The sequence below is a fragment of the Pan paniscus genome, chromosome 16 (genome assembly GCF_029289425.2).
Source record: "Pan paniscus chromosome 16, NHGRI_mPanPan1-v2.0_pri, whole genome shotgun sequence".
In the NCBI taxonomy this organism is placed as follows: Eukaryota; Metazoa; Chordata; class Mammalia; order Primates; family Hominidae; genus Pan; species Pan paniscus.
The window spans coordinates 56,452,425-56,480,281 of NC_073265.2; the positions used below are offsets into that span (position 1 = coordinate 56,452,425).

Genomic DNA, 27,857 nt, shown 5'->3' on the forward strand with positions numbered 1-27,857 from the left:
CAGAAAGGGGTTTTAAAAGTTTTTTTTTTTTCTTTTCACCCCCAGGCCTGTGTTCCAAAGATGCAGTAATAACCATTAGGGCCAGGTTTTGAATCACAATGTTTTCAAAAGGAAACAAAGTAGAACTGTAAATCCCTAAGAGTGGGAATACGCTATTGCTGTTACCTTTTTTGTTAATTCTTCTGCAAACCAGAGGAACAACTTAGGATAGAGCAAGATACTTCCTATGCTAGAACTTAATTCTGAGTAAGGATACCTACATTAAGAGCAAGCTTTGTGATGTTAACAACAGGCATATGTAATGCCAAAGTATGAACTTTACAGGATCTCTAAGACGTTTTCTGTAAGAGCTTACATGCCAAAGATGCCAGGATGGATCACTAAACCCTGAGTGGAATCGAAAATACTAGAATTATGCCGCACAGTCAGCATTCTACTTTCATGAGACATACAAATTATGGGAAAGTTAACGGGGTTGTTTTCAAACTAACCTTGTACTAACATAGTACTGGGTTCAGTACACATGACCAGATTTTTTTACACTTACTCCACCTATAGTCCTCTAATAAGATTTGGTACTTAATGACATAATGCTGTAGCTAAACTGTCTATTGTAAAATTAACAGGGGCAGCAGAGAGTGAAGAGCAAATCTAATGCATTAGAACATTCACTGAAACTCTTGTCTCCATCAATCAGAACGTTCAATGAATCAGAACCCCTAATGAATCAGAACCTCTGACCACACTGGACACGTTTGCTAAATTTAGCTTTGTATCAGCAAACGCTGAAGCTCAGAATAGTTTACAGAGCTCTCATCTTACCCTTAGACAGTGATTCTTCTAAGACTGTTCTTCCATGGCAGGCCAAGGCAAGGCAAGGGGCATTCCACATGCTCTCTCAACGCCCATTGTTAAGAGACTGGCCCAAGGTTAAAGGAATCTGACAAGCCACGGCAAAAATGTTGATCCCGACCTCTCCACAGTGGGACCAGGAAATTAGCCATGTATCACATTTCACGTGTTAGAAGTAGTTTGCAGGAATGGCCTAACATGCTCTATGGTCCTTGAACCACATCCCATATTACTCAACCATCTAAGTCTAGCTTCCCTGAATCTCTAGCTTCTCTGAATTAGACGTGGCCAAGTTCTATAAATAGAGAGCAAGCAAACTGGTTCTGTCAATCTTCTCATACTCTGGCAAGATGGCATATTTTAAAATTATAAAAATATCTATGTCTTCATCACTCTAAAATTATTACATAACACATGATTTTCTCAGGGGAAAAATGTTTATTCTTGTCTTCCCTTACCTTCCAGCACTTATGTATGGACCTTCAAACTTTGTGATCATATTCATCAAACACAAACCATACTTTACAACCAAAACTAAGGGCCTACTATGTGCCAAACACTATGTGCCAAACACTATGTTATGCAAATCAAGAAATGTTTAAGGAAAAAACAACCAAAAACCAAGTCTCTTATTTTAAATTCCAGCTGGCAATTCTGTAACAACTTGTGGTAGCATGAACATAGGTCACTTTAGATAGACTGCAGCTATGACTGTAGTGTTCGCTCATGATCACTATTCTAACATGGGCTTTTAGTAGATTTCACTAGAGACCTTCATCCCGTATGTCCCTAGAAGAGGCCAATATCCCTGCATAGCTGAGGTCTTAAAAACATGACATTACATATGCAGGGTAAATTCTAAAATAGTGAGCTTGACAGACTCTTCCACTATTCACTATATATGTCTAATCCAATGAAGGATATAGGGCTTCCCTCACTCATACCCCCTAATAAAAAACCACAAAATCATAATAATAGACATTAGCACAGTTTATAAATAAATCACATTTTAATCATCTGGCTTTGTTTAACCTACAAAATCAAATTCACAGCTTTTTCTAGTCTGGTCTGTTTTTTCTAACCAGATGGCCTAGTATATTTTCTAAAACCTTCCATCTTTTAAGGAAAACATGTTCCACCTTTTTTTTTTTTTTTTTTTTTTTTGCAACCCCAGAGCCAACTTCCCTAATGCAATCACCTCAAAGAAACACTGATGGGCTGGTGGTGAACCACAGACTCAAAGTCTTTCAGAACAGTAAAAGAAAAAAAAAAAAAAAAAGGAAGGAACAAAAGGTCACTAAGCAATGTCCAGTGTTCCCTGGAAAGCCTCTTCCTGAATGCTCCAGTCACTGAGCTGTCCCCTCCCTGTGGTCACTCCTGCTGGCCCCTGTAGCATTCCATTCCTTCTGCCATCTGTTTCAGGTTCTGCAGTGCTTATAAGGTAGTGTCTGGAGGGGTGTGAGCCTTATTTCTTTCTGCTCCTAACCCAACCTGTTTCTTTCATGCTGTGTAAATGGTTCTAGAGCCCACCTAGGCCAGAACCAGTTCTCAGCTGGTGTGCGGGCACCTTCCATCCACTGTACTATGTGCCAGTTCAGAGCCACAGCATTAATGATCACAGTGAGGGCTAATGATATGCATTACAAAGTCTACAAAAACAAATAAGGATTTTTATTTGCAGTACTTTCCACTCTTCCTTTAAAAACTTGCCATTTGCTTATCAGTTCCTCTGGGGCTGACCCACTCAAACAAGACAAAGGATAAAGAACAAAAGATAGTCCTCCGAGGTTACAGGCTTGGAAGGGCAGAGAGGAGCTACGAACCTTGGAAGAAAAACAAGGTGCTCAGGAATTCATCGCCTAACATTTCACTTCCCCACCCACCCCTTAGTGCTCCCACTTTGGCAGTGATCTCTCTTTGGCTTTAAAGAGAAAGGGGGAAATGTGCCTTGTTTTGCGGGTGTGCGACAACACAGCTCTGGCATCTCAAGCAGCAGGGGAGAACTCTAAGACAGAAGAATTTCTTCATGAAAATCACGGTATGTTATCACATACTGTCTCCATGGCCCATACAAGGACTCCTTAAGGTTCTCTCTAACATACAACATATCCCCCACAACTCAGTAGAGAGGTTTTATTCCCACTGGAATAGAAATCCTTTGCCTCATTTATTACAGTCTAAAAATCCACACTGGCTTTTTGATTCTTTCTAGCATGAGCTCAGACACTATACTTCAAAAGAATGCCCAGAGGCATTTTCTTAGGTAGAGACTTAGCTGCGGGCTGAGACTTCGGCCCCACATAGCTCACATCAATTCTGCAGCTGCCTCCTTTCCTCCCAATAAAAGCATCATAGCTCAGAGCTACAAGCTCCTTGAATGGAGAAAACCCAAATCACCCAGGAAAGGTGACACAACTCCTGATGTGCAGTATCAAGTGTGAATGCTGGAAATGCTACTTAAAAGGTTGACCAGGAATGGCCTGGAGGTTGTCTTCAACTTGAGTAAATCACACAGACCTCTGAGATTTATCCTACCCTCATTCCTAGAACAAAAAAAAAGTATATTTAAGAAATCCTCACTCATTACTATCACTGTATTCCTCACTCTCTTACAATATACTGAGGGAAAAAAAGATTTCTCCTTAACCTCCTACTAAAAACTAAAATTAAGGGGACCCTATAAACAAGTCAGGCAGCCAACATGATAAGGGCAATTTTGGCAAAATATGACTGGGCTGAGTAGAGAGGTATCTCAGAGACAGCTAGCATCTTTGTTAGTCAAACCCTAGTATGAATAATTTAGTGCTCTTCATCAGATGAAAGGCCTTCAATTTCATCTCTGTCTCCCCCGATTGCCATCCAGAATGCTTTGGCCACCTGTGGAGAGAAGCATGCAACAAATTTTAGGCAACAGCTACATTTCAGCTTGTTTCATATGTCATACCTTAAACTGACTGAGACCTAAAATTCTGCACTTTGCCTTCCAGTCCTCTGGCAACACATATCAGAACCCTTGAATACCATTTGACCCATGATCGCCACATCTAGAAATTTATACCAAGGATATATTTAGAGTTGTATACAAAGATGATGTGTAAAGACATGCACAGCTTTGTTATTTATAGAAGCAAAAAATGCACATGACCTAAATGTCCAAAAGGGAACAGGATAAATTATGACACATATCAGGGAACACCATCAACCATACAAGTTTCCTGCCAATAGCATGTGTTGTGTTGGTAATAATAACACAAAACAACTAAGAGTTTTCTGGCCCAATAGTTAGAAAGGCAAACATCCTGAGTCTCAATAAAGGTTCCACATCACTCACCATACAGGTGAAAAATCTTGGTTTGACTGCAGCAACTATACTATTACTGTATAAATATTCAATTAGTTAGAAGTTAATATTCAATGAAAAGCTCACACTAAGACCCTTCAGAAATACACAAGTGTGATATATAATTATAATAATAGCACTGGACCTTTTATAGGTACTCAATAAATACCTGGCTGATTGTCTCACCTTTTCTGCATGCACTTTTCTTTGCTCGTGAGGAAGCGTCGCAGCCTTGTCTAGGGGGAAAATATATCTTAAGAAATTTGTCTAATAGCACAGGATAACCTGGAGTATATGAATAACACTAGAAGATGGGAGACGGGTTTCAAAGACATGTTTATGATGTAGTCATTACATGTATTAGGAAGTTTAAGTCTTCCAAATTTTCCAGATGGGAATGATGTGAGTAAATTGGTAGGGATCTTACAGTTTCCACCTTATGTAACACATTGAAAGAAACAGAAGGCAAAAGCAGGAAAAGTAAAAAGAAAGAGAACGAAGATGGAAAAATCTTCCCCAGGGAATTTTTTTTTTTTTTTTACCAAGTCCCAGGAGTAGCTAAGTTTCTCAAGACAGCTGAGACCAGAACAAGGAATCCAATCCAGCAGTTAACAAAATAAAATGCTACTACGTAAAATAGACAAGCATCAACATGGGAACATATTAGACACAATAGATCTGATTACCTTTCATTTCCTTTAACTTTGAAAAGAGTCTTTCAAAATTCTCCACATCTCCTCCAGTGGTAAGACTGGCTAATTCTTGAATATCCAGATCTAACATGGGATCTGAAATAGGGATTTGTCACATTATCTGTCACGTTATTTGCATATGTGCTACACTCAGAGAATCCTAAGGCAAATGCTAACCTTGATGAAGTCACCAATGATCGAAGGCCCAGTGTATACCAGCTTTACAGCTCATGGTGCCTCATCCTGCTTGGCTGCTAGTGGGCCCTCACAAATGAAGAGTAACTATTTTATCCTCACAACATTGTCATGAGGTAAGGAGTACTATTTCCATTTTAAAGATAAGAAAACCACATCTCAGAGTTGAAGTGACTTGCCGAGGTGACAGCTAGTAAGTTGATTCAGACGCAGGTGTTTCCAACTCTGAAAGCATACTCACTCCACTAAGGTACACTGATTCACCAATAATGACTAAAGTTTATGCCATATTTTACTGTACAACAAATATTTTCACATCTATTACCGACAACCACTATAAAAGGTGATTAGAACAGATAACATTATCTGAGAATAACAGAAATGATATAAAAAAAAAACCTGTATCTAAAAATGAACTCATCTAAAATTATAGCTATTCAGAGGTAGAGCTGATTTAAATTCATATTTTCTTACTACAAATCTTTTACTGTTTCTACCTTGGCACACTGCTTCTTTATTAAAGTTTGTTTTTAATCAGAATTTTAACTCCTTCTCCACTCCAGGCCCACTATGTTTAGAATGTCTTCCCTGCCCATCCCACTTTCACAGGTCTCCTTCCTTAGAATTCTTTCTACACTTATTGTTTCCAGAACTGTCTTAGCACTTGCATATATTACCTTGTATTCTAACATTTCTCCACCACTACTTTAATAAATACTACTACCATAAGAGAGAATTTGCTTTGGATCTGCACCACTGAATGCTTTAATTTACATGGTTCCACTGCATCTTTGCAACAGCCCTATGAGGAAAGATTTATCACCGTTATTTTACAGAAGAGGAAACTAATGCCAACAGAGGTTAATTTACTCAAGGTAAGGCCATTACTAGCGATAAAGCCATGATTTGAACCCAGCTGTACAGGACTCCAATGACTATGACCTTAACCATTACATTATAGGTCCTATCTCTATATTTTTAGACTAAGCTCCATGAAGATAGGATGATGACTTATAATTATTTGCATCTATCACAATGCCATATAGACAATTTGGTGTTAAAAATGCATCTTGGTTAATATATTTGCTTTCGTTCAATGGACATGTCATGTAGGAAGTTGGTATATAGGGCTGAAGATAAAAGTTTGTGATTTATCTGTGTATACATAGTAATTGAGCTGTTAATGTAGACAGAATCACTCCATGCCTAAATATAGATTTGGAAGAGTTTAAATGCAGCAATGAAGAATGACAATATTTAAAGGCTGGGTAAGGAAGGGTATCTACCAAAGAAAGAGAAGGAATAATCAGAGAAGTAGGAAGAAAACCAGGCGACATCGTGTTGGGTGAGGCATGGGAAGAAAATGTTTCAAAGAGGAATTGATCTGTAACACTGAATGCTGCCACGAGGTCAAGATGAGGACTGGAAAATATCTACCCCATTTAGCGGCATGGAGGTCATTGTTGGCCTTTGCACAGAGCTGTTGTAGTGGCATACCAGGGGCAAAAGACAGACATGAGTGAGGTGAGGAGCAAATGGGAGGTGAGGAATGGAAACAAGTTGAGTAAAGAGATAAGGAGGAAGATGTGGAAGTGTTTGGTTTTTGTTGATTTGGTTTTGCCTTAAATCTTTTTCTTAATTTAGTCTTTAAAAAAAACTTGCAAAAATAGTACACAGAGTTCCTATATGCTCTTCATCCACTTTCCCCTAGTGTTAACATCGTTTATGACCATGGTACAATTATAAAAATCAAGAAGTTAATATTGGTATAATGCCATTAACCATGCCATAGACTTCATCGGTTTTTCCACTAATATCCTTTTTCTGTTCCAAGATCCTACATGGAATTTAGTTGTCAAGTCTCCTTAGTCTTCTCCAATTTGTGAGAGTTCCTCAGTCTTTCACGACTTTAACACTTGTATGTCAGTTATTTTGTATAATGTCCCTTAATTGGGTTTGTCAGATTATTTTCTTATTATTAAATTGCAGTTACGCATTTTTGGTGAGATTACCTTCTCACTGCATCCTATCAGGAGGGCTATTATGTCAATATGTCTTATTACCAGTGATGTTAACCTTCATTACATAATTAAAGTGGCTGGCATCTGATGAGTTTCTCCAGTGTAAAGTTACTATTTTCCCCTTTGTAATAAATAAACATCTTGAGAGAGATACTTTTAGACTATGCAGATATACTACTTCTCCTCAAACTTTCACCTATGCTACCAAGAACTATTACTGTGTTTTGTGCCTAATGATGGCTTTCTATTTTCCTCATTCCTTCTATATTTATTACTTGGGATTCTTCTGGAAGGAGATGCTGTCCTTTCTTTCTCATTTGTTTATTCAATTATTTATTTATATTAGTATGAACTCATGGATACTTAGCTTACTCTATGGGTTATAACCCAATACTATATTAATCTACTTTGCTGGTCAAATTGTTCCAGATTTAGCCACTGGAAGCTCTTTCAGGTTGGTCCCTATGCCCTTTCAACATGTCCCCATTCTTTTTTGAGAATTTTCTTAATTTCTGGTACCATGAGATGCTCCAGGGTCATCCTGTATTTTTCTTGCCCAAGTCCTGGAATCAACCACTTCTCCAAGGAGCCCTAGTTCCTTTTATTGGAGAATGGTATTTAGAAAGCAAGATCTGGCCAGGCGCAGTGGCTCACGCCTGTAATCCAAGCACTTTGGGAGGTCGAGGCAGGTGGATCACCTGAGGTCGGGAGTTTGAGACCAGCCTGACCAACACGCAGAAACCTCGTCTCTACTAAAAAACAAAACAAAACAAAATTAGCTGGGCGTGGTGGCACATGCCTGTAATCCCAGCCACTCAGGAGGCTGAGGCAGGAGAATCGCTTGAACCCAGGAAGCGAGATTGCGGTGAGCCGAGATCGTGCCACTGCACTCCACCCTGGGCAACAAGAGCGAAACTCCATCTCAAACAAAAACAAAAACAAAAACACAACAATACACACACACACAAAAAGAAAGCAAGATCTGAGTGCTAAGTGTGTCCACTGCTATGGTGGTATTGTTGCTTCTAGGCCTCTCAGTGGACAGAACTAGGAAATATATGTGTGTATACTAATACACGCATATACACACACATCTGTATTTATTTTCTTAACTGTAAGTATATTTTTAAAGCCATGAGTTCATACTGATACATTAGATTCCAATCCAGTACCAAACGGTACATCTTGGCCTTCCCTTTTCCTTATTTGTAACCTTTTTCCTCTGGCAGTGAGAAACCTAACTCTCACTATCTATATTTTTTATTTTCTATATGTCAGTATATGTGTGGTGTATAAAATATCTATATATAAAATTTCAGAATTGCTGAGCCATGCTCCTATAAGAAACAAATTTACTAAGTAGAGTTCAGTATCTGTGTTCAGTTATTTTTGTTTTTAGCCTTACGGTATCTAGTCCAATTACTGTTTTCTAAAGTTACTTAGGTTAGTGCTTGAAGTCCCCACCCACTTCAGTGTGATTACTAGTTTGTTTTAATGGCAGAGACTCTGGCAGGTTTAAAAGCCAATGGGAAGGATTCAATTGAGAGGCTAAGGATGAATAAACTGGAGAGAAAAAAAATTATACATAATTTTTTCTTCTTCATATGTTTCTATAACCAATCACTTGAGTTTTCTACATGAATTATCTCATAAGAAAAAAGAGTTTTAAAAATTTATTACTGCACATGAGCCCTCTGTAGCATAAAGATAAAGTAGGAATATCAGTAGTTCCCCAGCGAAAGAAGATTTATAGTTATTGTCAAGTAAGCTCCTTGGTTTTCTGGCTTTTGGACAGCATACTGGATTCCAGCTTCAGCTCCAGGCCCTTCTTGCTAGATGTCCTTGGACAAGTTATTAAACTTCTCTGCAAAACTTCATTACCAAATGAGAAAGGGGATATAAAAGAACTTTAAAAGCATGTGGAAGGGCTTATAAATATAAAGTTGTATTATTCTTGTCACCATCGATTCTGACTTCTGTTAAATATTATGAAAAAACTACGTGATACAGAGCTAGCTGTTTCGCCACCTGGTTCGGTCTGCCTTGGCTAAGATTATCTGAATCAAGATCCTGCTAGGAGAATTAAAGAGAAAATGGTACCCACATATTTGTTATGTATTTATTCTTCTTCCTTTTTCTGATAGCCACTGGCAAGGCTCACATTCATGTGTGGTATACTACCAATTTTTTTCCCTTCTCTGTGTTTAAAGTCAATTTCCCCCTCAACGATTTCTGCCCAGATACCTATTCCAAGTTGCACAAAGCTCTCTCTTGGCAGCCAAAGGAGGAACTTACCCACAATGCTATCAACCTGGGCATCTGTTGTGTTAGATGCACCACCCCGATGATCAGAGAGGGATTCAGTACTATCTGCTGCTGGCAAATGGGGTTGCTGTTGAGGAAAATACACATAAGCAACAATTTAATCGTAGACTATTTCAGAACTAAATCCAAAAAAGCTCACACTTTCAGTCCTTGGTTGGCTTGAGAAAAGAGTAATAGGAACTGGAGGCAAAGAAAGAAGAGCAAGATCACATTAAAAAAATAAAAGGCTAAAACTTAACTAACCCAGAAGTACTTTCCCCCAAGGAAGAACTAGAAAGCGTTGATTTTGCTTTAGACTACTAAAACATGTTTTTTGTTTGTCTCATTTAAGATCCATGTTATATTCAAAATGTGAAAATGTAACATAATCGTAACACAAATAGCTCAGAGGCTGTTGAAAAAGATCCCTGGAAAGACAATGTGGCACTGTATAATTTGCTCTTGGCTCCAGCTGCTGACCAAGGTAAACCTGGAACAAAGTTCTTAAGGATGCAGGGTTGAAACTGGACTACAAGCTCATCGAGGACAGGGACCTTGCCTCAGATTTGCCAAGGTCTTTTACACAGGAAGTACTAAAAAAGCACCATGAATTTTATTTTCTATTTAAAGATCTGAAGGCAAATTAATGCCTCAGGGAAATCCTAGCATATTTTAGAAAGCATCCTAGTAAAAATAAAACCAAAGCTGTAAACATCTTGAAAGGGCTTACTGCTTTAGCAAGGGCTGTTTTAGACCTTCCTTTCATCTATTTTTAACATTCTCTGTCACCTTTTAAATGGAAAGGAAAACAATGGTGAATGTGTCAAGATTCATAATGACAAGGAGAAATTAAAGCCAAAGAGGGAAAAAAGATCCAAGAAAAACCTTTACCTCTGGGTGACAGGGGTCTGCTGACCCAATGCTATGGTTTGTTCCAGTCAATGAGTTGAGAAGGCTAAAGCCTTGGTTCCTATCTGAAAAGGAAAAATACACTTACTGAAATTTGTCATTTACATTTTAAACTGTTCAAATGGCTATGATGATGAAACAAAGGCTACTTATTTGTTACCAAAGTTCTAACTACATATATATATATTTTTGAGACAGGGTCTCACTCTGTAGCCCAGGCTAGAGTGCAGTGGCACAATCACAGCTCAGTGCAACCTTGAAGTCCTGGGCTCAAGTGATCCTCCTTCCTCAGCCTCCTGAGTCGGTGGGAAAACAGGTGCCTGCCACTGTGCCTGGCTATTTTTTTAAAAAATTATTTCTTGTTTTTTGTAGAGACAGGGTCTCACTATGTTGCCCAGGCTGGTCTTGAACTCCTGGCCTCAAGCCATCTCCTGAATCAGCCTCCCAAACTGCCAGGATTACAGGCCTGAGCCACACCCCTGGCCCTGAATACATTTTTTTTAAGTACATTTAAAAAAAAAATCACAGACTATTAGTCCAGGTGGAAAATAATAGCAGGGCCATTATGACAAACAAAAGGCCAGTGGTTCTATTTGCAAAGATTAACAGCACTAATGCTTTCATAGCCACTATGAACTAATATTCCATTGTTTTAAATAATCAAAAACATTTAAAAAATCAACACCAAGGCATTCATATCAGGTGAAGGCACTCAGGTGAAAAGGAATATGAATGCTTTTTGAAAAAAGTTCTAGGGCTGGAAGCGGTGGCTCACGCCTGTAATCCCAGCACTTTGGGAGGCCGAGGCCGGCGGATCACAAGGTCAGGAGTTCAAGACCAGCCTGATCAACATGGTGAAGCCTTGTCTCTACTAAAATTACAAAAAATTAGCCAGGCATGGTGGTGGGCGCCTGTAATCTCAGCTACTCGGGAGGCTGAGGCAGGAGAATCGCTTGAACCCAGGAGGCAGAGGTTGCAGTGATCTGAGATCACACCACTGCACTCCAGGCTAGGCAACAGTGCGAGACTCCGTCTCAAAAAAAAAAAAGAAAAGAAAAAAACTCTAATTCAGATATGAATGAAGCATCTACAGTTAAGACTCCCAGTATGCTGTTTGTATTTACAACGGAGGACAAATCTGGAGCAAAACATCTAGCACTGTTCAAAGTATAAGGGCCAGCCTTGATCCAGCAGTGTTCCCCAGAATGACCTGAAACACTTTATTAAAACTATCCTAGTATTCAAGGACGCTATCTGAGATTCGCTGAGTCAGCATCTTTAGGACAGAGATCATGGAATCTCAACTTTTAGCAAGTGCTCCAGGAGGGTCTTATGAACACAGTAGTTCGAAAAACACTGCCTTAGAGTAGAACATGAGACTGTAACCCAAGAGTAACAGTACAGAAGTCAAAGACTTTCTCTCTCAAAACGACAACTTTCTCCCACCTTGCCTTTCCTCTCTATCTCTTCCCTGACCTACTCGCATCTCTCTTTCTCTAAACTACCTATAAATTCCCTATACCCTTTCCCCTGCCAGATACCTGGTCATACAGAGATATCAAAAGAGAGAAACTTCGCAGTGTCCTTCCTTCTTCCCTTCACTTGGGAAGATCTGCCTTTTAAACTGGGATGAAGCCTCAAATGTGGCCTGCTAGGCTGTAGCCTGCAGATTTCTGGAGCCTGACTCTCGCCACGGAGGCAGTCATATGTAGCTATCAACCCAGTACCTCTGCATTAAAGGCTACCTTGGTCTGGGCAAAACTAAGAGGCTGCTGCTGCCCTACTGCTTTTCATTCTGTACAACCTCAACAGCGGCAGCATGGTCAGAGGTTCATGTGTACTCCTGGAGCCCCCCTTATCTCCTCATCCAAAGGCCTGGGTGCCCAATCCAAAGACAGGGGACCAAAGTTTCAGCAGGGTAGGACATGGAGGCTCAGAGGCCCGAGAGAAGCAGATCCATGCAGTGTCCTACGATGACAGTTTCAGAGCCTAAGTATGTTTATTCAAACATCAGCATGGTTCTTTCTTTTGGCCAATGTGTTATTGATTTTAAAGTAGCTGTACGTAGTTATGTAATACTCAGACACGGATTTTACCTGTCATTAAGATACATGAGTGCTCTTATAATATACTTTAAGCTATTTGTACAAAAGGCAATATCTGAGTAATAAACTACTTCTGCAAGAGAGCCCTCACTTCTATTACTGGAAATAACTTGGACCTTGGGTAATTTTCAAATTCAGTTCATAAATCTCTCCATATTCTAATTCCACAGCTTATATTTTTCCTCTGTTAGGCATCCCCTAAACTTGGCAGGCCAGAGTGCAACTCAAAGAATAATGCAATACAATGTCAGTTTATGCATGTTATGAAACCAAAGCAGTCTATTTGAAATGCCTAATTCTTTTTTTTTTTTTTTTGAGACGGAGTCTCACTCTTTTGCCCAGGCTGGAGTGCAGTGGCGCGATCTCGGCTCACTGCAAGCTCCGCCTCCTGGGTTCACACCATTCTCCTGCCTCAGCCTCCCGAGTAGCTGGGACTACAGGCGCCCGCCCGCCACCACGCCCGACTAATTTTTTTTTGTATTTTTATTGGAGACGGGGTTTCACCGTGTTAGCCAGGATGGTCTCGATCTCCTGACCTCGTGATCCGCCCGCCTTGGCCTTCCAAAGTGCAGGGATTATAGGCGTGAGCTACCGCACCCGGCCGAAATGCCTAATTCTTTACAGTGGCTGCCTGCAAAGAGAACTGGGAGGGACGGGAGTTAGGAGTAGGAGCTAGACTCATCACTGTATACTGTAAACCTTTAATTTTTGTTACATGTTCATGTATTATTTACCTATTCGAAGAGATTTTTTGAAATTTAATAATTTTATGCTGTGTATCACAATTAAAACTTTGAAAAAAAAATTAATGCCCCAATTAGAATGGATAAAATTATGAAAAAGTCAAAATAGTAGGAAGAAAACTGAACTAGTGGTCAGAAAACTTGTCTTTCATTCCTGGCTCTGCCTACCTGTATGACCTTAGACAAATTAATCAGGTTCACAATTGACTAAGAGTTTACAATCAGGTTTCAGGCTAATTATAATAAGCCAGAAGGACTTTTGCTCATATTATAAACAATGAAGAATTTAGTCAACTAACAAGAGAGTTCATTATGTTCCGCTGCTTATATTTTAAGGAACTTAGAAACATACAAATTGACACAACGAGAAAAACAATTCATTTTTGTTTACCCAAAGTAGACTGCTCGCATATTAACATTGCTCAAAAAACTTAGATGATATTTTATATACCTATGGCTTTTAAAAAAATTCTGTTCTGCCTGGTTCAATGTTTATTAAAATTCCATCCACATGCACTCACTGTACAACTATTCTTCTCATAGAAAAGAATTACATAAATCTTTTCTTGCTTGCTAGATTTTTCTCCCCAGGATTCAGGGCATGGAAATGTCATCCCTATTAAGAAGGATTTATGCCTTTAGCAAGTAGTTGCTGAAACTGGCTCTAGCATCTACGGTTTTATTGATGCCACAAAACTCTAGACTAGGAAAGAATAAATAAAATTCACCTCCTCAGCTGATTCTTATGGAACTTCAGGGATGCAGAAAGGGGCAGCTGTTAAGTGATGTAAAATAAATTATTCTGGAAGGCACAATTAGTATGTTAAACTGTGGTCCTAAAAACATCTGATTCAGTTTTAGTAGTCTAGTAAGTTGACACCAGTGGATGCATGGATAAAAATGAAAATATCATGAAAAAATCTGGCGGTGCTGGTCATTAGCATAGATTCTTCCAGAAAGTGTCAGAAACAAAACTATAGCCTCTAGAATAAAGATTTTAAATTGGAAATTCTTAAGCCTTGGGATGATTTTTTTTTAACAATAAGAAGTTAAAAAAACTTGAAATATATGAAATTATTTGCCACCTCTTTACAAATCTAAGGGCACACTTAACTTTAGAAGCATAAAATGCATCTCTCATAGCAATTTTGACTTACATGAAACATTTAGAGAATTCAAAACCTAGGCAAAGGGGGAAATTTCAGTATGGGTGAAGGGGAAAAGTTGCTTTTTAAAAAGTATTTTTTTCCTTTTAATTTTTCTGATTTTTTCCCTTCTCCATTATTTACCAGGCAATATGACAAGCATATGAATTTGGAAATAAGGCATGGATATGAATCCTACTTCTACTATTTACTGTGTGGTTTTATACAAGCTATGCCTTCTCTGTACCTCAGTTTCTACATTTACGCAGTGGGTATAACAATATTTACCTTGCAAAATTTTCCTAAGGGTTAGTAATAGATAACATTTACTAAGTGCTAAATATGTGCAAGGTAATATTTTAGGTACTTACAATGTTTCTTTAATCCTCACAACAATCAAAGTATGCCTTCTACACACAATATAAATAAACATATATCTTCTTTATTGTATTATCCTCTTTTACAGAAGATTTATTTTATTATTCTCTTTTACAGAACAAACTATAACTGAGAGAGATTAGGTAACTTATCCAAAGTCACATAGCTGGAACCAGAACTTGAAATCTAGGACTCTCTGATTCTAAAGTCTATACTCTTTCCATTAAGGCCAGAGGTCTTGATAACATGTAAAGAGTTGAGACATGGACAATGTTTTGATGCACAAGACTACTGGCTTACTGGATATGACACAAACTTGGGTCAAGTACAAAAAGATGATGTTTCATTCATATATAGTTCTCTTTTGTCAGTAATCCTTTATTAAGTCCCTGGTTTAGACTGTGATTTTCACTGAAGTACGCTGAATAACTCAGGACTGAATAATTAATCATATGCCACTTACTAACTGTTCACAGCCCAGCCCTATAACTCCTTGAGGCATTGGTCACATAAAACAAATGGTAGACAGGTGGCTAGGCTCCATTATCTCTTCACTGTTCCTCAAGCACATGTAGACCAGGGGTTTTGAATCTCAGTATTATTGACATTTCCAGCTGGAGAATTCTTTGGTGTGTGGGTAGGTGGGAAAGAGGGGTGTCCTGTGCATCCCCTGCCTCTATCCACCAGATGCCTATAAGACTGCCAAATGTCCCCTGGGGGGCAAAATCACTTCCAATTGAGAACCACTGACATAGGTCTAATTAGAACAGGAAAATTCTGACTAAAATCCTCAGGTTTTTAAGTCCTTACTTTTTTTTTTTTGAGACGGAGTCTCGCTCTGTCACCCAGGCTGGAGTGCAGTGGCGCGATCTCGGCTCACTGCAAGCTCCGCCTCCCGGGTTCAGGCCGTTCTCCTGCCTCAGCCTCCTGAGTAGCTGGGACTCCAGGCGTCCGCCACTGCGCCTGGCTAATTTTTTGTATTTTTAGTGGAGATGGGGTTTCACCGTGTTAGCCAGGATGGTCTCAATCTCCTGACCTCGTGATCTGCCCGCCTTGGCCTCCCAAAGTGCTGGGATTACAGGTGTGAGCCACGGCGCCCGGCAGTCCTTACTTTTAAGTAAGTACTATAACAAAGATTTTCAATGAAAAAAAAAGGAAAAAAAGCATTAAAAAGACTCAATCATTCTCTCGTCGGCAGTGAAAATATCCTCCCTCATATTCTGAGAAACTTCTCTAGATGATTTCAGCCCCTAATTACCTCTGCCTGTGTGCCATTTGTCCTTGTTGTCCTTACTATTCAAGTGGCCCTTCAGAGAACATGCTAGTATTAATACTCATCTTGAGTCAAAATGCCATCCTCAACTATACTATAAACTCCTTGCAGACATGGACAATCGCTAATGGTTCTTCTACACCGCACAGCCTCCAGCATAGTGCTAAGTATACAGGAGAGATGCTGAAATATCCGCTGAATGTCTAATAGAACTGTCAGGCAGAGGCTGCAAGCATTAGCTATGTAAATAAGTTTTTATTTTACATTTTTATATACGACTCAAATATTAAGAATTTCCATGACCACACCCCCCAACATGCCTAACAGACCTCCTAGATATGTTCTGTGTTCATATTTCAGTTTTTATTTCCTTAATGTAGCAATTATTTGGCATCATCTTAAGAAGTTTTTTCCACATTTAAAGTTTTCTTTACATTCCCTTCCCTGCACAAAATGTTTTTCCTTTATTATAAACATGTTCTTTTCCATCTGAGTAATAAGCATGACCAAACTTACTAAAACTAAGATACTTCAATTTGCATAGAGAAGTTGTACCTATTTTTGAATGATATTCTTAAATCAAACCACACTGTTTGAATAAAAAATTCTTTTAAGAAGGAAATGATTTCACTAGCATCAGAGAAATAAACTTACACTTTGATATTACAATCCACTTCTTGGCAAACTGAAATAAAATGTTTTTTGAAATCATAAAATAATTACGAGAATCAATTTATTCTTTTTCACTAAACTGCTTGAAAAGGGCAAACTTTGAAATCCATTATTAAAAATAGTACTTATTAAAGAAACAGGCCTAAGCACCGTACCTGGTTCTACCACCTGGCTTTAGATTCAGGAAAGTGAATCTGCTCTCCCTTGACACCTGGGACACCCGCTCACATATCAAGAATGGTTTCTACTAATATTTGAACATATAATGAACATGACCAGAAAATAATAATACCATTTTTTTCTTTTTCCTGATTATAAATAATATATTCATTGTAGAAAATTTGGAAAAAAGAGAAAAGTATAAAGAAGAAAATTAGGCCAGGCGCGGTGGCTCACACCTGTAATCCCAGCACTTTGGGAGGCCGAGGCAGGAGGATCACGGATCACGAGGCCAAGAGCTCGAAACCAGCGTGGCCAACGTGGTAAAACCCCGTCTCTACTAAAAATACAAAAATTAGCTGGGCATGGTGGCGTGTGCCTGTAGTCCCAGCTACTGGGGAGGCTGACGCAGGAGAACTGCTTGAACCCGGGAGGTGGAGGTTGCAGTGAGCCAAGATCATGCCACTGTACTCCAGCCTGGGTGACAGAGCAAGACTCACTCTTGGAAAAAAAAAAAAAAACAAGAAGAAAATTAAATCACCAAAGATACGAATCAATACTCTGGTATTTTGTCTTCCTAGTTGTTGTTTTTTTTTTTCCCTATGCACACATACACACAAATTCTTAATAAACTGAACTAAACATCAGAGTGAGTGCTATCCTCTCCGATGTTGTAAAGGAAAGCTTTATTCTGATTCCAATAATAGTTCCATTGTAAAGTCCTATCTCCAGAACCTTAAGCACACTCTTGAAAATTCTAAAAGGAATGTTCAGAATCAAATCAAAAATCGTTCAGAACCAGTACAAGACTTTACCATGAAAAAAAAAAAAAAAAAAGATGACTTAAGTGGTTCATACCCAGGTCTAAAAATAATTCCAAAGAAAGTACTAAAAAAGTTTTTTCAAGATGGCAAGATGGCAGAAGAGCAGTGCCTCCAGGGTAACTAATTTGAAGAGATTTCCCATGATTCATTTGCTTACAGTTAATTTTAAGGGTGAACTTTTAAAACAAAGTCTCATCATTTTTCTCATACTCTTATTCCTTATTTTTTTTCTCTTCCCCTTTTTCTCTTACAAGACAATCTCCTCCATCAAATTATGCCTTCTATACACACATACACCCACACACACAGATAGAGATCAACACATATTTATTTAATTTTTGACCACAACATTCACATTTAGACAACTGTCAGAGTATCCATTTTTTTGGCTCTACAATATTAGGTCCTGGGTTAAAAAGAGAAGCAAGTAAGTCTGACTCAAGGAACTCAATTTCATAGAAAGTAATGTTAATATAATTCTACATTATCCTAGAGTTCTACCCATCCTAGAGGTTAGGAAACTGGGGTCCAGAAACATGAAGCCATTTTCCAAGAGAACACGGGTAAAGACAGACCTGATTAGAACTGTCTTCATTAACGATTCTCCTCTAACAAATTTGATATTGTTTTATTTTCTGTAACATTAGAGTCAAATTTGTATTTAATCATCATTTAGTTTAGAAAAACAATTTTATTTAAGGCATTAGCCATCTGCTCTCTCAGGAGAGCAGCCCAAGTATCACAGATAGACCTTGTGTTTAGGTACACATTTCTTTTTTTATTTCTTTGAAATGGAGTCTCGCTCTGTCACCAGGCTGGAGTGCAGTGCTGTGATCTTGGCTCACTGCAACCTCCGCCTCCCGGGTTCAAGCAATTCTCTTGCCTCAGCCTCCTGAGTAGCTGGGACTACAGGTGCCCACCATCACGCCCAGCTAATTTTTGTATTTTTAGTAGAGATGGGGTTTCACCATGTTGGCCAGGCTGGTCTCGAACTCCTGACCTCGTGATCCACCCGCCTTGGCCTCCCAACATGCTGGAATTACAGGTGTGAGCCACCACACCCAGCAGGTACACATTTCTTAGCCACTGCTCTGTACAGCAGGTGCAAATGATTCCTTGAATTGGAATCTGAGATTTCTGCCATGGAATCTTGTTACAAGTAAATTCAGGGGGATACATGTTAATAAATGATCAATTCTTTACATTTATAATGGGAAAACAGAAAACTACAACAGAAAGAATTGTTGTTTCTACTATTAAAATTCCACTAATCCTCCTCCATCTGCATTACTGGGGATTAAACTATAATAGATAGATTGAAAATAAACTCTCAGGGCTTTTGAAACCCAGTCTCTACAATTATTGCTTACCACTGGGGGATCAAAGTCACAACTCTGTAACATTTGTTTAATCTAATCCCTCTTTCACTAATTAAAAACAGTAAAAGATCACAGCATTTCTCTTCCTTGCTCTCTCCTCCACGGTGGTAATTGTTAAAAGACCCACTGAATACTCAAGAGTTACCAGCATGGACTGAACTCCACACAGCACTTGTTAGTGCTCAGGTGATAAAGCTGGGGCAGGGCCTTAGTGGTAACATTAAACTGACACTTTAAACAAGGTCACTGTACATAATACTACCTTCTCATGTGAAACAGTGACAACCTAGCCTGAAACAAACAAACAAACAAACAAACAAAAAACAACTCATCAGGCTTCTACTTACCATCTTCTTTTCCTTGCCCTTAAAACCAACTCTTACTTACCCAGTGCCTCTCAATTTAAGGCACAGTCCTGAGTATGATGCCTAGATCATCTAGGCTTGCAATTAGGTTATTTGATGTACCAGACAAATTGAAAGAGAAGACAATCTCACTGGAGACCAAAGAGGAGGTGTGGCAGGAGCAATCAACTTTCAAAATTTGTCACATTTGGCAAAAAGCATTGACCCAGTTTCTCCTTTCATGATGACAATAAAGGGACATTATCAAATTATAAATGACACATCCAAATGGATGATTTCCACAGCCACAAACCAGACTCTGATAGGACTGTGGGTAACTCAACTAAGCAGCTGAGATTTTATCTACATCCCTTTCCTTGAGCTACAGCCAAACTTTGAGGTTAAGGAAATTTAAGAAAAGACGGTATAGACAAGGAAAATTTCTATGACTGGAGATATCTAAAAAGCGCCACCCAAATGTAAAGGCAGTCCTAACCACTTCATTTCCTGGCCCATGAGAAGTCGTACCTTTAATGCATAGTGGAAACTGTGACTTCCCTAAAAGTTTGACCATCACAATGAATCCAATGGTATCTGGGAATTTCCTCTAGGGTAGAGCTTAGCACATGCAACCAGATCCTTCAGCTCAGTGTTTCTCAACCGTTTTCAGTACAGCCGCCCCACCAGGAACCTTTTAAGACATTTTCCCCCTAATTTTGACACACCTTCCCACTGAAATATTAATACTACAGATACACTGTATATGTGTTTATGTATTGCACATTTATTTGTGCCTTATAGATAAAAAGAGTAAAGATTTTTTGCCCCTCAAGAATTAATGTTCACCCCTTTGGAGCAATAATGTCCCTGTTTCTTCTGCATGCTTTGCACCATTCACAGTAGCAAAGATGGGGAATCAACCCAGGTGCCTATCAACGGTGGATTAGACAAAGAAAACATGGTACATGTACACCATGGAATACTACACAGCCATAAAAAAGAACAAAATCATGTCCTTTACAGCAGCATGGGTGCAGCTGGAGGCCATTATCCTAAGTGAATTAAGGCAGGAACAGAAAACCAAACACGATACGTTCTCACAAGTGGGAGCTAAACACTGAGTGCGCATGGACAAAAAGATTGGAACAGTAGACACTGAGACTTCAAAGTGGGAGGGAGGGGGGCAAGGATTGAAAAACGATCTATTGGGCAATGGAATAATTAGACTTCCTGTACATGTACCCCCAATTCTAAAATAAAAATAAAAATTTTTTTAAATGCACACTTTGGCTTAATGAAACAAGACACTGGTGGAGCCAAGGATATAAAACTAAGTTCTAAGTTAATATAGAAGTTATATCTATCAGGAAAATTTACAAATCTCTTTCTAGAATAATAATTTGCCTATACTATAGTTATAGTACTGTAATTTAACCTGTTTGCCTTAAATCTGATATTAAGTAACAAAAAGACATTAACAGCACCTACTATTCTTACAAATAAGAATTAAAATTCAAACCGAAGAGAATAATAACCTGTTGTGACTCCAAGGAAAATAATTAAAAATAAATATAAATTATCTTTCATTTATAAGGAATGCACGAGTTTTAAATTAACTATCTATCCTTAGCTGTACTTTGTTAAGTGCAAAGACCGTGGGATAAAGCATCTCCATCATTCCAGATGATCTAAATTATTTAAAAAGATCTATTTAAAAGAAATAAGCCAAAAAGCCCAAAATCTCAGCTATCATCATCATTTCCACACAGTCTCATTAAAATCTTGCTCACGTCAGAGAGCACCTAGGCTAAGGGAGTTCTGTAGCCAATGAACTCATCTGGCTTGGCCAGTGATTTCCCATGCAATTTAGGTAAATTAACACTCTGTGCTCATTTCTCCAACTGCCCAGTAATATAAACCAACACACTGTCATGGAAAAACATATAACAGTCTTAATCAGGAGACCTATCATGTGGTCTCACGTTGGCTACAAACTCACTGTGTGAATATGAGAATGTTACCCTTCCTCTTTGGGTCCTGTTTTTCCCCACCTGTAAAAGGAAGAAGCCAAACCAGATGCATGCATGGAGATTCTATGTTCTAAATGCTTTCATCAGGCTAATCACATACACTATCATGCCAAACAAAATAATGCTCCTTATTAAGTTTCATAAAACACAAGAACATGTAATCTGGGTGAACCTAACTAGTAGAGGACCTAGTAAAAATATTGTATAGATAAATACTGGGAAGAAAAACATGATTGCTTTTCAAAATAACAGACTCAAAAGTTTAGGCCAAGTACTTCTCAACTTGAATTAGGTACAACTGTCATTAATGAGAATTCACTGTAGGCTTTTTGAATCATATCTACTTTTTGCCTAGATCATCTCTTAATATAAAGTACTCCATAGATTACTGCCTGCTCTGTTCAGTAAGGCCTTCATTTTATTTGTAAATGGTAAAACCATTTTAAGATTTAGGGAATGTCTCTGAGTTATAGCAATCTGGAATTTGGGAAATCAGGTCCATATCTGCCTTATACATACCCTGTAATACAGATTCCAGTTAAATCTCTTCTCAGCTCTGGTTTGTCCACACTTATTTATTATATTAGACAATTCCCATTCTTCCCATCCCCTTGGTCATTTCAGTCTCCCTAAGCTAAATCTTTCCCAATTCTGTTGGAACTTTCTTCACCTCCTAGGGAGACTAGGAAAAAGAGTCATCAAAATGAAAGCTAGTAACAAGGTAGAAGCAAGGGAAAATACATCATGGACAGATAAAATTTTCACCACTGTTCTCAGCATTATGACACAAAGTAAAATACATATCCTTTCCTTGTTTAAGTGCTTAAGCTACCAGCATAAAAATATATTCTATCTGCTAAGAATGAACAAAACAGTTCTTGGATTTCTCTATGCAATTAATTGCTTCTAGGACTGCTTCACAAGGTGCTGTTATTTAAAGCATTCCGCCAAAAAGGGTGGATGATCCTGGCAAGGATGCTATAGAAGCCATTCCTGTACTGGATGAATAGACTAGCTCAAAAGTTCCTAACAGTTTCTACCCAGTGCAGTTGAGGGCACATCTACCAATCACTTAGCAATAGCACTTAATAGTTAAGTGATTCTCAATGGGAGCCAGGCAATCAACGTCTTCAGAGGGCTTGTATAGCATGTGATATGTATTTCCATACCCCCCTGGGTCTCAGTTGAGAATCACTAGATTAAATCATTCCTAAAATCTCTGAATATAGGAGCCTACTGATATTCTCACACAAACTATTTGAAGGCAAGTGTCTTAATTTTTAGCAAGTTCAATATATAGACAACCATTCCAGCAATCTGAGTCTCAGTTTATTGAATTCCTCCATTTTATGGATGTTGTCCTCTACATTACTGCAGCCATGTACTCCCAGGGTCATACCCAGACCTTATTATTACCAATAACTACAACCCCTCCATCATCTCAACTTCATGCATCACCTATTTTTCCAAGTCCCTCTCTGTTCCTATAGTACCTTAACCCAATTATCCTTCAACTGCACCAGGACTCAAAACTACCATCTTTTTACTGACCCACTCCAACTGACTTCCACTCTCCTCTTTTTAGCTTGAATTCCATGGTCAATCATTATAATTAATCTCTTATATATACTACTGAATCCCTTGCCTCTCTCTTGCTGTGATACATTTGCTTAGCAAAAGCAGAACTGATTACTACATGCATGCACACACACACACACACACACACACACACACACACACACACACACACACAAACACCCCTCCACCCATGCTGCCTGACTTTAGTTTTATAATACCAAATTTCAAGTTGGGTCCCTTAATGCTGCCTGGCAAATCATACTTCACATCTCTAGGTTCATTTACTCTTTCTCTCTCCCCTAAATGACTGTTTCACATTTTCTCCTCTCTCCTCAAATCCTAACGCTACCTCCTCCCTTCTGCCCTCTCAACTGATATCCTGGCCTCCTACTTCACTGAGAAAATTTATGCAATCAGAAGAAACTTCCACAGATTCTCATGACACATCTCCCCACTGAGCCACACTTGCATCCACAAACCCCCTTTCCCATGTCTTTCTAGGTTTATTTTCCTCCTCCTGTGCAAAGCCAGTCCCTCCACTTGTACACTGGAGCCCATCCCTTCTACCTACTCAAGGACGTCACTCTGGCAAGTCTCTCTTCTCTCTCCTACTTCATCCATTTTTCACCCTCTATTGGAACTTTTCCAACAGCTTATGAACGTGCTGCTCTTGTTCTCATCTCAAACAATAAAAATCTCCACCACATTTTTCTCTCCAGCTCTCACCTATTTCTTTGCTCCCCTTTCCTGCAAAATTTTCAAGAGTGTTTTATAATCACTATCTTCAATTTTTCTCTTTCAACCTATTTCACTGAAACTGCTCTTCAAGGTCACTAATGCTAAATCCAAGGGTCAACTCTCTGTTCTCATCCTACTTGACCTATGAGCAGCATTGGCATAGCTGACCACTCCTTCCACCTTGAAACACTCTTCACTTTTGCTTCCCGAATAAGACTCCACTATCTTGGTTTTCCTACCTCATTGACCTTTCTTCCTCAGTCTCCTTTACTGGTTCCTTCTCTTCTCTCTGTCTCTTGATGTTGCAATGTCCCTGGGCTGAGTCCTTGGTCTTCTTTAAGTACTGCATTCACTCCCTTGGTGATCTCATCAAGGCTCAAGGTTTTAAATGCCTTTCTCCCCAAACTCCAAAATCTCTCCAACTGGCTACCTGCTATCTCCACTTGGAAGACTAACAGCCACTTGGAGGTCTCAGTAGCCATGTCAAACTCAACATGTCCAAAACTGAACTACTGATAGGTGACCCTGTTAGCTTCATCTTGTAGCTGCCTCATTTCAGTTGATGGCAACTAATCTTTCAAGTGTTCAGGCCCAAATCCTGTTGTCTTCCTTGACTGATCTCTTTTTCTCATATCTCATATCTAAACTATCAGGAAACCATGCTGGCTCTACCTCACAATATACCTGGAATTCGACCTTTTCTTACCCCTTTCATTGCCCCAGCCCCAATCTGAGCCATCACTCTCTTTCATTTGGAATATTGTAATAGGCCCCTAAGAGATCTTGGTTGCTCTTCACCCTCATCATCTGCTCTCCACAGAGCAGCCAGAGTGATCTTTTTAGACTTTGTCAGATCATGTCACTTTCCCATTCAACAACCTGCAACAGTCCCCTAGTTTACTCTGAGTAAATGTCAAAGTTATTATGATGGCCTTCAAAGCCCCAAATAATCTAGCCCTTCGTTACCTCTCTGACCTCTCCTGCTCAGCCAGCAAGCGTCCTGATATCCTTCAAATGCACCAGGCGTGCTCTCCACCTTAGGGCCTTTGCTATAGCTGTTCCCTGTCCCTGGTATGTTCTTCTCCCAGATATCCACATGGTGAAACACCTCATCTCCTTGCTCAAATCTCAAGAAGACCTACCTTGAATCACCTTATTTAACATTGCAATCTACAAAGCAATCTCAATGTCCCTAACTCTGCTTTATTATTTTCCCAAATCACTTATCATCTCCTAATACACTATATAACATACTAATTGCTTGTATTGTTTATTGACTATAGTCTCCCACCAGAATGAAAGCTCCTAAGGACAGACATTTTTGTTTAATTTGTTCACTGATATATCCCAAACACACAGACCAATACTTTGCACAGAGCAAGTACTTAAGAAATATTTTTTGTATGAATGAATCAACACTTGAAACCGGAGCCTAAATTATGGACTAGAGAGATCTGAGGCCAGCAGAAGAAAACTCAAATGGCCCAGATACACTCAGCACCTAAATTATGCTCCCAGACAATCAGGTACTTATAAAAGCTGTATTATTTCTTTCAGATCTTAAGAAGGACGGTCACAGCACTGCTGACCTTTGCGAGATACTAGACCATACTAGAAACAAGTACAGAGGAGTTATGAGAAGGAACGTCCACTATTTTCACCTTTCCCTATAGATGACTCCATATTAAACATAGTCCTTCCTGTCTTCTTTCTCTGACTTGAAAAGTCACTTTTCTTTTTCTTTTTTTTTTTTTTTTTGAGCAGTCTCACTCTGTTGCCCAGGCTGGAGTGCAGTGGCGCGATCTCAGCTCACTGCAGCCTCTGCCTTCTGAGTTAAAGTGATTCTTGTGCCTCAGCCTCCCAAGTAGCTGGGATTACAGTCATGCACCACCACGCCTAGCTAACTTTTGTATTTTTTGTAGAGATGAGGTTTCACCATGTTGGCCAGACTGGTCTCAAACTCCTGGCCTCGACTGATCTGCCCAACTTGGCCTCCCAAAGTGCTGGGATTACAGGCATGAGCCACCGCACCTGGCCAAAAGTCACTTTTCAATACTACATAATTTAGGAATTAGAGAAAGCAAGGTCAGGCAAGGGGCTAATGTGGCTTTCAAAATGCTGAATTTATTCCCATGGATTAAACACAGACTCTTACAAGTTAGAACTAGAAGACTATCATTTATGTCAGTGGTTGTCAACCATGGCTGTATATTTGAATCCCGGAGGCACTTAAAAAATACTGTAGCTGCCACTCCCTTGGGTGAGGCTCAGGTAGCATAGGTTTTAAAAGCTTCCCAGGTGACTAAAGTTCCCAGGTGATTCCAATGTGCAAACACGTTTGAGAACTGATGAGCTATATGACCTTGGGCAAATTACTTGGCTCCACTGAGCCTAACTCATATGGCTTTTGTGAGGATTAAATAAGATTTTGCACGTATACTATCAGCTGCTATTAGTATCACTGCCACTTCTCCCTTTTCTATCATCACCACCACCTTTTCTACTATTACCATTATTATCATCATTGGTGGTATCATTTCCTTCTTTTCTTTCTTTTTATTGAGATTTAATTTACATATCATAAAATCCAGCCTTTTAAAAATGTATGATTCAGTGGTTTTTAGTATATTCACAAAGTTGTGCAACCATCATCACCATTTAATTCCAGAACATTTTCACCACCCCAGAAAGAAATACCATACCCATAAGCAACCTCTCCTCCCAGCCCCTGGGAACCACTAATCTACTTTCTATCTTTATGAATTTAACTATTCTGGATATTTCATATGAATGAAATCCTATAATATGTAGCCTCTCGTGTCAGGCTTTTTTCACTTAGCATAATGTTTTTGAAGTTGATCCACATTGTAGCATATATTCATGCTTCATTTTTATGATTGAATAACAGTCCATTGTATGGATATACCACATTTTGTTTTCAGCAGTTTTTCTCACTTTTTGGCATTTATGAATAATACTGCTATGAACACTTATACACACTATTTTGTGTGCCCATGTTTCCAGTTCTCTTCGGTATATAGCTGGGAGTGGAACTGCTGGGTCATATGGTAATTCTATGTTAAACTTTTTGAGCAACTACTAAACTCTCTAAAGTGGCTGCAGCACCATTTTATATTCCCACCATCAGTGTACAAGGTTTCTAATTTCTCCATATCCTCACCAACATTTGTTATTATCTTTCTGACCCTAGCCATCCTAGTAAGTGTGAAGTGGTATTTCATTGTTGTGATTTGCATTTTCCTGGTGACTAATGATGACAAGCATCTTTTCTTTTTTTTTTAATACGAATTGGGGTCTCACTCTGTTGCCCAGGCTGGAGTACAGTGGCACAATCTTAGATCATCACAGCACTGAACTCTAGGCTCAAGTGATCCTTCCTGCTTCAGCCTCCCCAATAGCTGGGACTACAGGTGCATGCCACCAGGCCCGGTTGATTTTTAAAATTTTTTTGTAGAGACAGAGTTCTCACTATGTTGCCCAGGTTGGTTTTGAATGTCTGACCTCAAACAATCCTCCTGCCTCAACCTCCCAAAGTGCTGGGATTTCGGGCGTGAGACACCATGCCTGGCCAACGTTAAGCATCTATTCATGTTCTTACTGGCCATTTGTGTATTTTCTTGCCTATCCAAATTCTTTACCATTTTTATACTGGATTAGTTGTCTTTTTATTATTAAGTTGTAAGAGTTCTTTATATATTCTAGATACATTCTGCTGATCCTCATAAGATACATGTTTTACACATATTTTCCCTCATTTTGAGGGTTATCTTTTATCCTTCACTTTCCTGACAGTGTCCTTTGAAGTATGAACATTTTTAATTTTGATGAAGTCCAATTTATCTATTTTTTTCCTTTGGTTGCTTGTGTATTACTAACTTTTAAGAAGACACTAAAGGAAAAAAGTTATGAAGATATCCTATAACCAAGTAAGTTGTTCAGACTTATAATAATCACATATTAAATCATGAATTCCCATATAGATAACACATCCAATTTATCTGGGTGGAGGGCAGGAAGGAATGCAATTCATCTCTTACGTTTTTAATTACCTAGATTTTCAGATTAAATATTTGACCTTTGAATATCAATGTCCAAGAAACTGCAAAGAAATAAAACCTGAGTTAGATTTGTGTGTTTTCAGGGCCATTTGTTGCA

The 27,857-nt window shown here is 39.0% G+C and overlaps 1 protein-coding gene across 5 annotated transcripts in view; it reads right to left on the reverse strand.

Annotated features, from left to right (window-relative positions):
* Positions 1 to 2,502: 2,502 nt before the first annotated feature.
* The window catches only part of AAGAB (alpha and gamma adaptin binding protein), a 57,576-nt gene continuing 32,221 nt past the window's right edge, over positions 2,503 to 27,857 (reverse strand). For all 5 annotated transcript variants that reach the window (XM_034939001.3, XM_003828006.4, XM_008953345.4 and 2 more), the window contains exons 6-10: positions 10,296 to 10,378; positions 9,396 to 9,492; positions 4,879 to 4,980; positions 4,379 to 4,428; positions 2,503 to 3,729 (exon numbers count right to left, since the gene is read on the reverse strand). In XM_034939001.3, coding sequence (XP_034794892.1) covers positions 3,652 to 3,729; positions 4,379 to 4,428; positions 4,879 to 4,980; positions 9,396 to 9,492; positions 10,296 to 10,378 — 410 coding nt within the window. In that variant the 3' untranslated portion in view covers positions 2,503 to 3,651. The remainder of the gene's footprint in view (positions 3,730 to 4,378; positions 4,429 to 4,878; positions 4,981 to 9,395; positions 9,493 to 10,295; positions 10,379 to 27,857) is intronic.